Below are 14,346 nucleotides of genomic sequence, written 5' to 3' on the forward strand. Positions count from 1 at the left end.
AATGTAAATATCATTGTAATCTATAACACAAAGGCTCTCATTCAACAAACTATAGTGATGAATTAATGATATAATTCATTCAAAAAAATTACTGCTATGACAACTTTATCTTTAGATTCATAACAGACTTCAGCATCTAAGTTTACCATGTGCTGACCTAACCATGTTTTTTGTTATGCTCATTTGTTTCTATTAATTACAGCATGGTAACAGTTAATGCTTAAAACAGTATGTAAATTTACTTAATTTTAAGTAAAATTTAAGTATAAAAAAAAAGCAACTTATACATATTTATTACAAATAAAATTTATCTTGTGACAAGGGTTTGTCAAATTTATTTATAATAAAATTTATCTGGTCAGAAGGGCTTCTTTTATGTACCACTCTGAACATAAAATGAATTTTCTTACAAATGAGATTCATTTGTATCTTAGAAAACAGTATCAATCAGTTGACACTGATTTCTAATGATACTCACCAGGTGTAGCAATATTATAAATATTCAAATTTATCACATGTTAAAAGAATAAAGTCACAAACAGATACTTTATTTCACAATTTAACAGTATGAACCAGAGCTATAATGCTCGATACGATGCTCATATTGAGGTAAACTTCTCTTATTCTTTTACAAATATTCACAATTTAACTTACCACAAATCCATAATTTTTGACAACATCACATTCTTTCACCTCTCCATATTTTTCAAATAACTCCTGAAGAGAAGAAGCTTGGCAAGATTCTGGCAAATTGCCAACATATATCTTTGTAGCTTTCTACCAAAAAAATAAAAACAATATGAAAATAAAATAAAAAACAATATAACCTATAAAATAGCACTACTAAAATTATCATTAGGATTAATGACAGCAAACTTCCACATAGTTTACAGGCCTTGGGAATACAAAAGGGCAAACAGAAAAATATGTGGATTGTTATTCTGAGTCAGAGGAACGCTTGGTCTTGGGAATTTGTTTATTTTTCAAAATAGCATCTGTGAAAAAAATATCGATACATTTACAGAGATTAATAATATTTTAAAGATGTACAAGCCATTTTCCAGAAGCATATTTAGTGCAACAGCCAAAGCAACCTTCACTTTTTTTTTTTTTTTTTTTTTTTTAAAAAGTTAGAGGATCCCAAAGATTACAGGGAGAAAGGTCTGTAATCTTTGGGACCCTCTAACCATAGGAAAAAAAGTGAAGGATGTTTTACGGTTAGAGGATCCCAAAGATTATGGGGAGAAAGGTCTAGGCTATAGAGTGGGTGCTCTAAACACATTATACCAATGTAGAAGAGGGAAATCTCATGCCACTTGGGCAATATCAGATTTGTTATTCTGAAAAAAGAAGCGTTTCTCCTTCAATTTGGGTGTAAATAGCCAAGGTTCACCTGTACAATGCCATGTTTCGTCAGAAATGTCTTCACAAGTGCTTAATGGGTGGGGACATTGTCATGCAATAAGAACCAGATGCCTTCCTCTCAAAATTGCAGCCTTGCCTAGGAAATGCATTTCAATAGTCTTTGAAGCACCCATATGCAGAATGTAGCATTGCCTCTCTCTCTCTCCCCCTCAGGTACACATTCCTTGTACCTGAGGGGGGGGGGAAATCACACCATTTGCCAAAAAACATGATCAGTATCATCTTGATTGTGGACTTCTGCAAACAAAACTTTTTGGGCCTTGGTGATGAAGTCCACTGCATGCTTTGATGCTACATCTCTGGGTCATACTGATACACTCAACACTAACTCAGGTGACAATACAATAGAGGAAATTAGGACTGCCTTGACAAGTCTAGATGAAGTCTTCACATGATGACTATTGCTTCTGCTACTCTGTGAGGCTATGCTGCACAAATTTTGCACAGATCTTCCTTTTCTTTAACTCTTCATGCAGAATTTAACAAATCCTTTCCTTATTCATATACAACTTATTAGCCATTATTCTGAGAGTCAAAGAACACTCTCTTGGCAATATCAAGAACTTTTGTAACTCTGTCCTCGCTGTTGTAAGAGGTTGATGGACAGCCACTTCTTGGGTCATTGCGAACATCCTCCCATCTGTCTCTGCATCACTTTTACCATTCAAACACATTGATATGGCTTAACATTTCCTTGCCATAAACAATTTTTAATATTTCATACATTCTGTTGCAGAATTTCCCAGTTTAAAGCAAAATTTGACATTTGTTTGTCGATCCATTGCAAAATCAACATGGAAATGACTGGTTGTTACTTGAAATTCAATCATGATTAGTTGTTACTTGCAAACAGCCGAGTGGACAATCTCTGTATCACCATCTATTGGAGGAGGTTTGAACTACAACGTATTCAAACTCATAGATTTGATTTGATTTGGTAGTTGTTGGCGAATCGGCTTCTGTGGCCATATTGCACCTCCCAAGGTTTTTGCAGTACTTTGATCCAAGCCCGAGGCGGGAATCGAACCTGCGACCTTTGGGTTGCCGGGCAGGTACTTTACCCACTCAGCTAGCCCGGTCGGCTCAAACTCATAGAACATGACTGCAACAGCACCAGGCTGCGAAATTGTCACACCTCGTATACAAAGTACAGTCAGTTCTACTATAAAACATGTTCCTAAAAATCTCCAAGTTATGGTATTTCGGGAAAAACAGGGACAGAGGCAGAGAACTAAAAAAAAAAAAAAAAGTTCAGTGTGGTAAGTAAAACACTAAAACAAGTTATAAACCTAATAAAATTGCCAACACAGGTTTGAACATCTTCAATTTCTAATAAATAAATATTACAGTAAATATAGCACTTTACCTTGACAAGATATCTTATATTGGTTGGAGACTATGTACACTTATATAGCTTAATACTGTAATATAATAATACTAATTGATATTTCTGTTCTCAATGAGTTTTAAAACACTAAAAAAGATAAGCAATCAACAATGACGAACTCAGCATGTACAAATTGCAAGTGTGATATATACAAGTGAGATATGGAGTAACAAGCTTACAAAGCTTAAAAATTAGGAAAGAAGAAAAGCTTCTGAAAATTTATTTATTTAAGTTTTTTATATGATTGAAAATTTTCATGGAAGGAGAAACACATTTCACCATAATAACATAAAAACCCACAGAGTTCCAGCTAACAGTATTACCACAAATGCAATAAGATAGAGTTTACTACCTGTTTATAATAGACTGCACTAACAGAAAAGCTCAATAAACTGGGAAGCGCAAATTGTTTTTGCTTTATGGTAGTGACTTCCAGAAATGTGCTCATCTGCTCACACTATCACGCCTCATGAAATTTCTGTTCAAACAGCAAAATGAAAGCTCCAAAAACATGAGTCGGCCTAAAATATCACCTGTTATCTTGTGAATACAGGGAATGACAACAGTGTCTCCAACCAATACAACTACAGTAAGTGGGAAATATAGCTTTTGCACATTCGACAATTTTTAGGCTTCATAAACTTGTATATATTGCTGCACAGGTTGTTACGTTCAGTTTGGTGCCAGGTTATGTTCACCTGATGTTGCAGTTGAAATCGCACGAGCCAATGCGAAAATCGCATTAAACTTGCATTGTTAACTAATATTCAGTAGTGTTGGAGCAAATTTTCATTTCTAAAATTCACGTTATAGCAGAACTGACTGTATGGATATATATTGCTGACTGTCAGCAAAATAAAAAAAATAATAAATAAATAAATTTAATGTACACAGTGCACTACATTTCAGGCATATTAGATTTTTTCTTACATTAATTGAAGTTTTCTCTTTTGCTGCGATTCACAGAAGTGAAAAGTAAGTATAGTTATCTCATCAATTAATTACTAAGATTATAATACAGAACACTTAATAAAACTAGTTTTAATTTCTCTAAACTTAGCTGTTCAGTTTAATTATATAATATTTAATAATACTTTATATTTATTACTCTTCTCCCATATACTTTTTTACATCTGTTTTCTCTCTAGATATACACATGCACGCACGCGTGTGTGCACACGCATGCAATTAAGAGGTGCAATAAAAAAATTAAATGTTAATTGCACACGGGGCAATTGCGGGACTAAACATTGCACACAAGAACAACTGCAGAACTAAACATGATGATTATGAGGACTACAATAGAAGAAAAGGTTTTACCAAAACAAAACAATTTTCAAAATGCACAAAAAAATTGTGAATAAAGAGCACGTATAAATACCATAAAAACAGTACCTAAAATTAACAATTCCTGGAAAATCTAATTTCAAACCACTAAAACCTTTAATAAGTGAAGCACCAATCTTCCCAACAGATTTCAGAACTCCACTGGAAGATGGATACTTCAAAAGTTTAAAAGGACATTTCAAATTTCCCTGAACATCAATATGCCATTAACAGCTGCTCGGTTAACACTGCAGAAAGCAAACTAAGCACAAAAGCATTCCATGTGAAATGAAGTGATCTTCATTTCACATGGAATGCAACTAACCTTAAGTGTTAATATTAATGACACTGTGAAGACCAGCTGCCTAATGAAAAATTCAACCTGTAAGCAAATAACAATCAAAGCAGCAAAGAATAAAAAGTACCTGAGATGTCAAATTTCTAGTTATAATTGATTTATGGCTGGAAATTGTTTCCTGTTGACTGCTAACATGACTGACAATTTTCTCCAAATTTAGACACATACACCAACCGTTTATAACTGATTGAATAATGAAATAAAATAAAATAAAATGAAATGATAAAAAAGGCTGTAAAATAATATTTACAAAAAACTTTTAATTATTTACAATAAACTAAACTATAACAAAAATAAAATAAATAAAATAAGTTAAAATGCATTAAAATATAAATATAAAAGCGATAAAAAGACGATGAGAACACTATTAGAGCTTTCGGAGGTGTCTACCTCCTTCCTCAGTAATAGTGAGACTTCAGCGACACATCCTTAAATACCAGGTTCACGGTACACGTGGATGACCAGGCATATACTCAGCATTCCTTTCACTTGTACCAGAACCGGAAGTGGTCTGGGGATGTGGAAAACTAAAACGCTCATCTCTGGCCAAAACCACCGCCTCAAAAAGGGGGTGAAGCCTAACTCCCCTGTCTCTATTCATACTATTGTTGCCAGAGGATCCAATCCACAGACTTTCCAGCCACTTGCGGTCCCAGAATCTATGCGCCCGGTCAAGGATGACAGCGTTGTCGGGGGAGATCTGGTGTTGTTTTTCCCAATAGTGCTCGGCAATGGCGGATTTATTGAGCTCTGCGGTCCGTATCGCTCTTGAATGTTCCCCCAGACGATCCTTGAGACGCCGTCCTGTCTCCCCCATGTAACATTCCCCACAATCCGGGCATGTGATCTCATATACGGCCCCACTACTAGAATCCCTAGTAATGGGGTCTTTGACCTGTGACACTACTGTGTGCAACCTCCGGCCCGGGAGCTGCACACAGCGTGTCTGAAAGTCGCGAAGCATCCTCGCAATGCGATCTGACAGGCCCTGCAATGGCAGATTCAATAAATCCGCCACTGCCGAGCACTATTGGGAAAAACAACACCAGATCTCCCCCGACAATGCTGTCATCCTTGACCGGGCGCATAGATTCTGGGACCGCAAGTGGCTGGAAAGTCTGTGGATTGGATCCTCTGGCAACAATAGTATGAATAGAGACAGGGGAGTTAGGCTTCACCCCCTTTTTGAGGCGGTGGTTTTGGCCAGAGATGAGCGTTTTAGTTTTCCACATCCCCAGACCACTTCCGGTTCTGGTACAAGTGAAAGGAATGCTGAGTATACGCCTGGTCATCCACGTGTACCGTGAACCTGGTATTTAAGGATGTGTCGCTGAAGTCTCACTATTACTGAGGAAGGAGGTAGACACCTCCGAAAGCTCTAATAGTGTTCTCATCGTCTTTTTATCGCTTTTATATTTATATTTTAATGCATTTTAACTTATTTTATTTATTTTATTTTTGTTATAGTTTAGTTTATTGTAAATAATTAAAAGTTTTTTGTAAATATTATTTTACAGCCTTTTTTATCATTTCATTTTATTTTATTTTATTTCATTTCATTATTCAATCAGTTATAAACGGTTGGTGTATGTGTCTAAATTGGAGTATGAATAATCCCAACCTTAGAGGCCTTATTGCAGATACTGACAATTTTGCTAAAATTAGCAAAATGCTTTGAATCCAGCTCCAGTTCCTGTTGAAATTCCTGGATAGCCTATCCAAGAATTTCAACCAGGAATTATAATACATACCAACTTTGATACTAGAGAGCTATTAAGTGCTCGATATTTCCTATATTTTATTATATTATTATGAATCAACAGGGCTTACCTTTATTTTTGATATAGGAAGCTTCTTTTCCAACTCTCCTTGTTTTTTTTAAAAAAAAGTCGGACTAGAACTTTTCGGGGTGTCATGTTCACAGGAAGAGAGCTACTCACAATTAATCCGAAACTTTTGTCTTATGTTGTAGTGTTTGTTCTTCACGCATGTGTATAAATGACCAATCGTCGGACAATAGGAATGGCCTACGGATATTGATTGAAGTTGAATGTAGTTTCATCTCTAAGGTTTCTGCAATAAGTAGTTTGTAGTAGTTGTGTTGAATATTTATAATTTTAGTTTCATTAAAGCCAAATGTATGTCATTCATTTATGGCGTGGAACAAAAGTTCCGATGCATTTGAACAACCTGGCCGCACTGAAGCTTTGTGTTGTTTTGCTCGAAGCTGTGCCACTCCCATGGTCAATCCTACGTAGACAGCGTCACAATTTTTGCATGGTATACTGTATACTAGGTCATGCTGTGATTGGAATGTGGTATTTGAAGGTCGATTTCTGAAGAATGTGTATAATTTGTTCATGGGTTTTGCTATGATTTTCATGTCGGTTCCCTTGCATATTTGGTTAAGTTTTTTGTACCAGTGCTCGATATATGGAATGGTGATGAAATATATTTTGGTCTTGTCGGATTTTTTTGCAATGTTTGTTGTGAGGTTGTTGTTATTTATTTTATCACGGGCTATTGTTTTGACTTTGTTTATATAGGTTAGTGGGTAACCCCTATTTGAGAATCTTCTAGTTAGTTCATTTATTTCAGTGGTCAGAGAAATCTGGGTGGAAGAATATTTAAAAGCATTTTGAAATTGGTTCAGCATGACCGATTTTTTGTATGGTTGGGGATGGTAACTGTGGAAGTGCACAAGCATTCCTTTATTAGTGGGTTTTCTATATATGCTAAAATTTAGTTTTTGGTCTAATCTGTGTATGGTAAAATTAAGGAAATTTATGGAGTGGGATTCTGCTTCAGTTTCTAATTCAAATTTTAGTCTCTGATGGATGTTATTAAAAACCTGTAGAATATTGTTTATGGTCAAGTGATCTGTGATGATTAGGATGTCATCCAGATATCTTCCGTAATATGTGATCTGTGGTATAAATGGATCAAGGTGGATCTTTTCTAATTTGTCTAAGTATAGTTCGGCAATGAGTCCACTAATGTTTAGGCCCATTGGGAGGCCAAAAATCTGTCTGTATATTTTTTCTTGGAATAGAATGTAATTTGCATTTACTAATAGTTTTGTTAGTTCGAATATTCTGTCTTTGGGGAGTTTGGTGTTATTAATTTTTGTGCTATCATCGTTTAAGTAGGCCCAGAGTATGTCTATGGCGTAGGGTACATTTACATTAGTGTATAATGAAGTCACATCGAGTGAATATAACTTCATATCCTCCTTGATATGGAGATCTTTGAGGTTCATGAATAACGCATCGTAGTTTTTTATGTTATATGTTAGGAGTTCTCGGAGTGGTTTTAGAATTGGGTAGATGAACATGGTTAAGGAGGCAAAAGCAGAATTCTTATATGACACGATGGGACGTATTGGGTATCCTGTTTTGTGTAATTTTACTTGGCCGAATAAGGTTGGGATATTGTATGTGCGGGCTTTAATTCCTATATTACTACTGCAAATGCAAAATTGATATCACCTTCCCCATGAATTATTAGCGAGTTGGACAAGGAGAGTTGGAAAAGAAGCTTCCTATATCAAAAATAAAGGTAAGCCCTGTTGATTCATAATGCATACTAACATAAAAATGTCTTGATGGTGGAGAGGAAACATGGGTTTCTCTTTCTATGATCATAATCCTGGTTTCAGGATTGTCCTATATTAATACTGCCAACTTTGACATTCAAAAATCTGAAAATCAAGTAATCATAAGTAGGAGAAAAGCAAAATATTTTTCAGTCAAAGCAGGCAAAAAACCAGAAATTCTTTTTGCAAAAAATAGGAGGAATAAGAAATGTTTCATGAGTAGTGTTTAAAATCTAAACTGCATTAGAAATTATATTTCACTTAAACATACACATTCCACATTAAACAGACATCTGATTATTTACCAGTATATCTTCATCTTCAAAACATTAAAACACCTAGAATTTTTCTTTCTCTGGATTTCTGTTTAGAATTTCCATTAGACAACTGATTTTGATTGTTTCAGAAAAGATACTGTTGCTGATTTCATCATCTTCAGAAATGTGACCCAAAGTTGTGTTTTTAAAAATGGCCCTATTGTCAAGAGCATTTCCAGGCTTCAACAGAAAGAGATCTGAACTCAGTGTTTGGTTATATTGCTTGCCAGAATATTCTCTCACACTCAGCATCACTACAAAGAATTTTTAAAATGCAAAGCACAACTCGAGAAAATTTCTTATATATTTCAAGTTTCCTTGTACACTTGTCAGTTCCCCAAACAAGGAACACTGTACATCAATACTTTTTTCTTGCATAATAGCTTTTATCAATTCTCACACTGAAACTGACAGAAGTGATGCTGCAAAACATCTACTGCTTCATCTACTTTAGTTTTTAACAATGCCAAGAATTACTAGAAACTTGTCCTCAAATTTGAAGTTTGAAAATGATCCACTGCAAATGATGAAATGTGTTAACTTGGCATTTATAAGAACATCCGTTTTCAATAAAAACTTCTGCACCATGTATTTGCATGAACCAATAAAATACTTCCTCATTGAACAAAAGAAGAGAATTGTGTTTTACAATCTCCACAACCTTAGCAGAAATGCCTATGACCAAGTCAGAATCATCCTTCTGACAATCTACTATGGCATTCAACTTCGAAAATGGAAGGTTCAAACACTGTTGGTATAAGAAATTTGCAAATAACATTCTTCAACATATCCAAAAGTAATACATTCTGTAGATCAATGTGATGCACATCAGATTTTCAAATGTTACCATACCATTTAAAAGTAACAAGGAAATTGCTTTATATGATCCATAAGAGAAATGAACACTTGGCATAAGCAAGGGTAATGTCCCTAGATTTATCAGCTGGCACCAGAAGTCAATGGTTCGCCAGTTCTTTTTCTTGAGTTTATCAATTTGTCTTCTTTCAAAACTTTTGGATCACAAACTGGATATGAACATGAATCAGTTCCACTCATTAGTGATAGCTTGTACAGGCACTCCTCTACTTATGTACAATTCGCAGATACGTACAAAGCACAAAGCTGTTGCTACGTTCGGTTATAAGAATCAATTTTGAACACCTTCATGATAATTTTCTAAAACATATTTCTAGAGGTCACTACCATAAAACAATAAACAGTTTCCGGTTTGTTGGGCTTTTCTGTTAGTGCAATCTATTAAAAATGGGTAGTAAACTCGATCTTATTGCATTTGCGATGATACCGATAGCTGGAATTCGGTGGAATTTTATGTTATTATGGTAAAATGTGCTTCCCCTTCAACCATACAAAAAAAAAAAAAATAGATAAATTTTCGGAATCGTCTCTTCATTCCTAGTTTTTGAGCTTCATAAATAAAGTTGGTATCGTGTTAGTTGCAATTTGTGGTGCAGTGTTCTCTGTTATTGACTGCTTATCTTTTTTACTGTTTTAAGTTTTAAACCCCCCCAAATGTCAGTGAACAGAAACATCAACTAGTTATTATGTACATATAACAGTATGTATTAATTAAGCTATGCACGTAAGCATAAATTTATTTGTTTTGCTAACCTGTGGAAAATATTCTTCCGATTTAAATGCATCATTTAATTTTGTTAATTGGAGGAAGTAAAGTGTAAATTTGTGCTCTATATTTTTACTTTTATAGCCTGTGGATATTATTTCTCATATTTTCGCTTATTAGAATAGCAGTTTAATACAATTAAAAATCAGTTCACAAACGTGATCACAATGACCAGCGCTTAATACATATCGTTTAGTGAAAGGTATTTTGTTATGGAATGTCCATCGTAAAGTTATTTGATCGTAGATTAAATTAAATTACATATATTTAGATTAAATTAGTTTTGAATAAATACTATACTCTACATTATTATTCATTGTATGTTTCTTTTTTCAGCTTCATTTAACTTGGTTACAAATCGTAAAATGCTGTACATGAAGATTGTTGGGGGTTATAATCTCAGTGCATTGTACTGTACATGCATTTTGTATCTACAAGACCGAAGTGTTGGACTTATGTACAAAACGGACTTATGTACATGAAAAAAAAACAAACAAAAAAAAAAAAAAACCGATTAAGTACATAAGTCAAGGAGTGCCTGTACTTTCAATTTTGCAATTGTAAAAATTGCTGTTATGGCACTTTCTCATCATCTTCTAACCTCTTCTTCAAATCGACTTATTATTATTATTACTACTACTAGCCATATAGTGCAAGGAAGCCTGAGGCTTAGAGTGCACCAGCTAAAAAAATTTGAGTTACCCTGAGAGAGAGAGAGAGAGAGAGAGAGAGAGAGAGAGAGAGAGAAGTAGAAGGGAATCACGAAGAAAGAGAAGAATGGTGATATCCAGCTCAGGACCCTGGGTGTGCCAAGCCCATACTCACCAGATGTGAGCCCCTGGGGTTAAGGTTGCCACTGTTCTAACAGTCCATTTATCAAAAGACAGCCAACATGTACACAAATGCTTCAAAATCTTTTTTAATTGGTGGCAAACATCAGAATTGATAAAATCTTTCATTTTATCAATTATTTCTAGAGAGTGATAAATTTCCACCAAATACAGTCAGGTATGCTACAACGAACAATGCTACATTGCACGAATTCTTCAACGAACAGTTTTTATCAATAAAATCAGGATGCTACAATGAATGCGGAGGAATACTATCAACCGACATAGCACACGCACGTGCATGACGTGTTGATTAGAGCGCTTTCCGCTCTAATTTCTCGCTTTGATTAGTGTGAGTTATCATCTTTATCGTTTGTAAGGTTCAGTTATCTGCTTATTTGCCCTTTAGCAGTGAAAATATTTTTTAAATTATTCTGCTATATAATTTTAGCCAAGAGCCAGCAAAATACAGTGAGAAAGCTAATTAACTTGGAGATTAAAAAAGAAATAATTTCCAAACGAGAAAGTGGAAAAAGTGTAGGAGATCTAAGATCTGAATATGGTATGGCTAAATCAACAATCAGTACAATTTTAAAAAACAAGGAAGAAATAAAAAGTGCCCAGGTCGCGAAGGGAATCTCTAGGTTTTATGATTTTTATTAGAGAAAGTTTGTTTATATTTTCACTGGAGGAATATTGTTTATGCTTTTCAAATTATGTACAGTGTATAAAAGTTAAATAAATTAATTTTATATTATTTTTACACTTATATTTTTCTTTTTGTATTATATTTCACCTGTGTAAATCGTTGTATTGGATGGTAACTTTGCTCTAGACTGCGGGCCTGGAACGGATTACCCCTTAATACATATATTTCAATGTATGCTAGAACGAACAGATGCTATAATGAACGAGGTTCTAGAACCAATTACGTTCGTTCTAGCATACCCCACTGCATTCATCTACTTTCAAAGGAGATGTGCAGCCTCCTTTTCAGCACAAATCAATAAAAGGACAGTCTTTTACATGAAGTTCTTTTAACTCCCTTGCTGCTCCAGTTGTTAGACCACGCATTTTTTTTTTTTTTTTTTTTTTATGAAAACCCCAAACACGAAAGATATTAGAACCTATAGTACTTAGTACCGTGCTTGGGTTGGAGGTTGAGAAGATTAAAGAAAGACACATAAACATGCACCTTATCAATATTAAGTGTCAGTACCAGAAGAACACCAATCCCATAAACTGTAAAGCAACCTATTGAAAGGTTGCTTTACATGGTGAGAAAAGCTGTTTTTGATGAGACTTTTTTTTCCTAACAAATTTCTATACAGTGTACCTGCACAAGCAGCACAATTCAGAGAAAGATTACATTCTATGACAAAAGATGCAAATAAACATTTGGCACCTGACAGTCACTATGAAAAGATACATATTTTTGCAGTTTTTTTTTCCGCCACAAAAAATTAAAATCATGCCTATATACAATATGCAAGCTGAACACATTACTGTGGTACAAGGAAGCCGAAGGATTATGCTGCACCAGCCCATATATATATTTTATTATATATATATATATATATATATATATATATATAATAAAATAAAATTAAATAAAATGAATAATTAATAAATAATAAAAGAAAAGGAAATAGACAGTATGTATGTATGTATGTATTTATTTATTTATTTATTTCCCTCCTCTTGTAGGTCCAGCTGACCTTTTTATTTTTCCAAACCATCAACCTCAAACCACCCATGTGGGTAACTAATTCCAGTAATTTATAACTCACTGGCTAAAATAAAACTTCCTGCAATCCAGTCTAAACATTAACACCCCTAGTTCTAGAATCATAACAGTGAAAATTTCGTCCTCATTGATTTTACTTTTGCATCTCAGAGCCTTAAACACCTCAATTAAGTCTCCTCTAAAATGTCTAGTTTCCAAGCTGTACAATCCACATATTCCAAGTCTTTCCTCATATGGACATGTTTTTACCAATCTCAACATGCAAGTTACCCATCTTTAGACCCTTTTAAGAAGCTCAAAGCCTTTTTTTTTGTAAGTGTGATCTTCACACTTGAACACAGTATTGCAAATGTGGTCTGACATCTTATATAATGGGGTTATGAAGTCCTTATCTCTACTAGAAAATGTTTGATAAATAATCAAAAAGACACCACAGGACTTCCTTGCAACCTGTCTACAATGCTCAGAGAACTTACAATATGTCTGACCATATTGTAACTCTCAAATCCCTTTCTTTCACTACTGACTTTAGTTCAACTCCACCAAGTATATAAAGTTATTTTGGGGTTGCTGTTCCCCAGGTGTAAGACCTTGCATTCTGCTAAATAAAAGCATAGCTGCCACTTTTCTGATCATAGGTCACTCTGTGATCGTGAACTATTCTACTGATCTTTATATCATCTGCAAATTTAGATATCATGCCCTCTATCCCTTCATTGATGTCATTTAAGAAAATCAAAAACAACAGTGGTCCCAATACTGATGTTTGGGGAACCCCACTTCTTATATTAACCCAATTTGAGAAATAACCATTTATCACAACCCTCTGCTTCCTGCCCTGAAGCCATCCTGCTATCCATCTAAGGATTTTTCCTGTTATTCCAACCTGTTCCAGCTTATAAAGTAACCACTTATGTGGAACTGAGTCAAATGCTTTGCTAAAATCTAAATAAACAATGTCAAAATTATTCCCTAAATCCAATTCATGAATGACCCCATCAAATATAGCTAAGCAGATTTGTTAAACATGATTTTCCCTTTACAAAACTATGCTGCATATCCTTCACAATCCCATTTCTATATAAATGATCCTGAATTCCACCCCTGATCGTTGGCCTCCATGATTTTCCCTACTAGCGAAGTTAGACTGACTGGTCAGTAATTTCCCACTACCCTTAGAACTGCCTTTATATACTGGCAATATGTTGGCACTTTTCCAATCCAATGTTGGGGTGAGTGGAATTAAAAAAAAACATAACACAGTATAAAGGGTTCTTCCATATCAATGGTAGTGAGTCTCTCTTCTAAAATAAAATGGGAGGGAGCAGCCTTTCTACAGTTCCAAGATTAAGATATGTGCATATTGTTTACATTGGAAATAAGAGGTTTCGGGAGTAATAGCACTGATATATAACAAGTACCTAACCAGAGAGGGGTACTTGGAAAAATTCCAGTACTGTAAGACTGCAGTACAATAGATTCCTGATTATCTGAGGTAATGTGCGCCAAGGGAACCTCGGGTAATCAAAAAACTCGGATAACATGGAAGGCTTGGTGAATTATTATTAAATAAACTGGATTTAAATACATTAACATGATGTTCACTCTATTTTCAGGTTAGACCTACCTACTTATTTAACATAATGACTTAAATTATACAATAAAACACTTAATTTTATTTACAACTGTTTTATTACAAAAATTTTAAAAAACAGTACA

At 34.6% G+C, this 14,346-nt stretch overlaps 1 protein-coding gene across 3 annotated transcripts in view; it reads right to left on the reverse strand.

Moving 5' to 3' along the window:
• LOC150077004 (RNA-binding protein 4-like) overlaps nt 1-14,346 on the reverse strand; it is a 335,818-nt gene that overhangs the window by 249,076 nt on the left and 72,396 nt on the right. For all 3 annotated transcript variants that reach the window (XR_016547727.1, XM_090386802.1, XM_090386803.1), the window contains exon 3: nt 655-777. Coding sequence is in view for 2 of the 3 variants with exons in the window: in XM_090386802.1 (XP_090242928.1) it covers nt 655-777 (123 nt within the window). In the remaining variant the exon portion in view is untranslated. The remainder of the gene's footprint in view (nt 1-654; nt 778-14,346) is intronic.

The sequence above is a fragment of the Mastigoproctus giganteus genome, chromosome 12 (genome assembly GCF_048544385.1).
Source record: "Mastigoproctus giganteus isolate SK-2022 chromosome 12, ASM4854438v1, whole genome shotgun sequence".
In the NCBI taxonomy this organism is placed as follows: Eukaryota; Metazoa; Arthropoda; class Arachnida; order Uropygi; family Thelyphonidae; genus Mastigoproctus; species Mastigoproctus giganteus.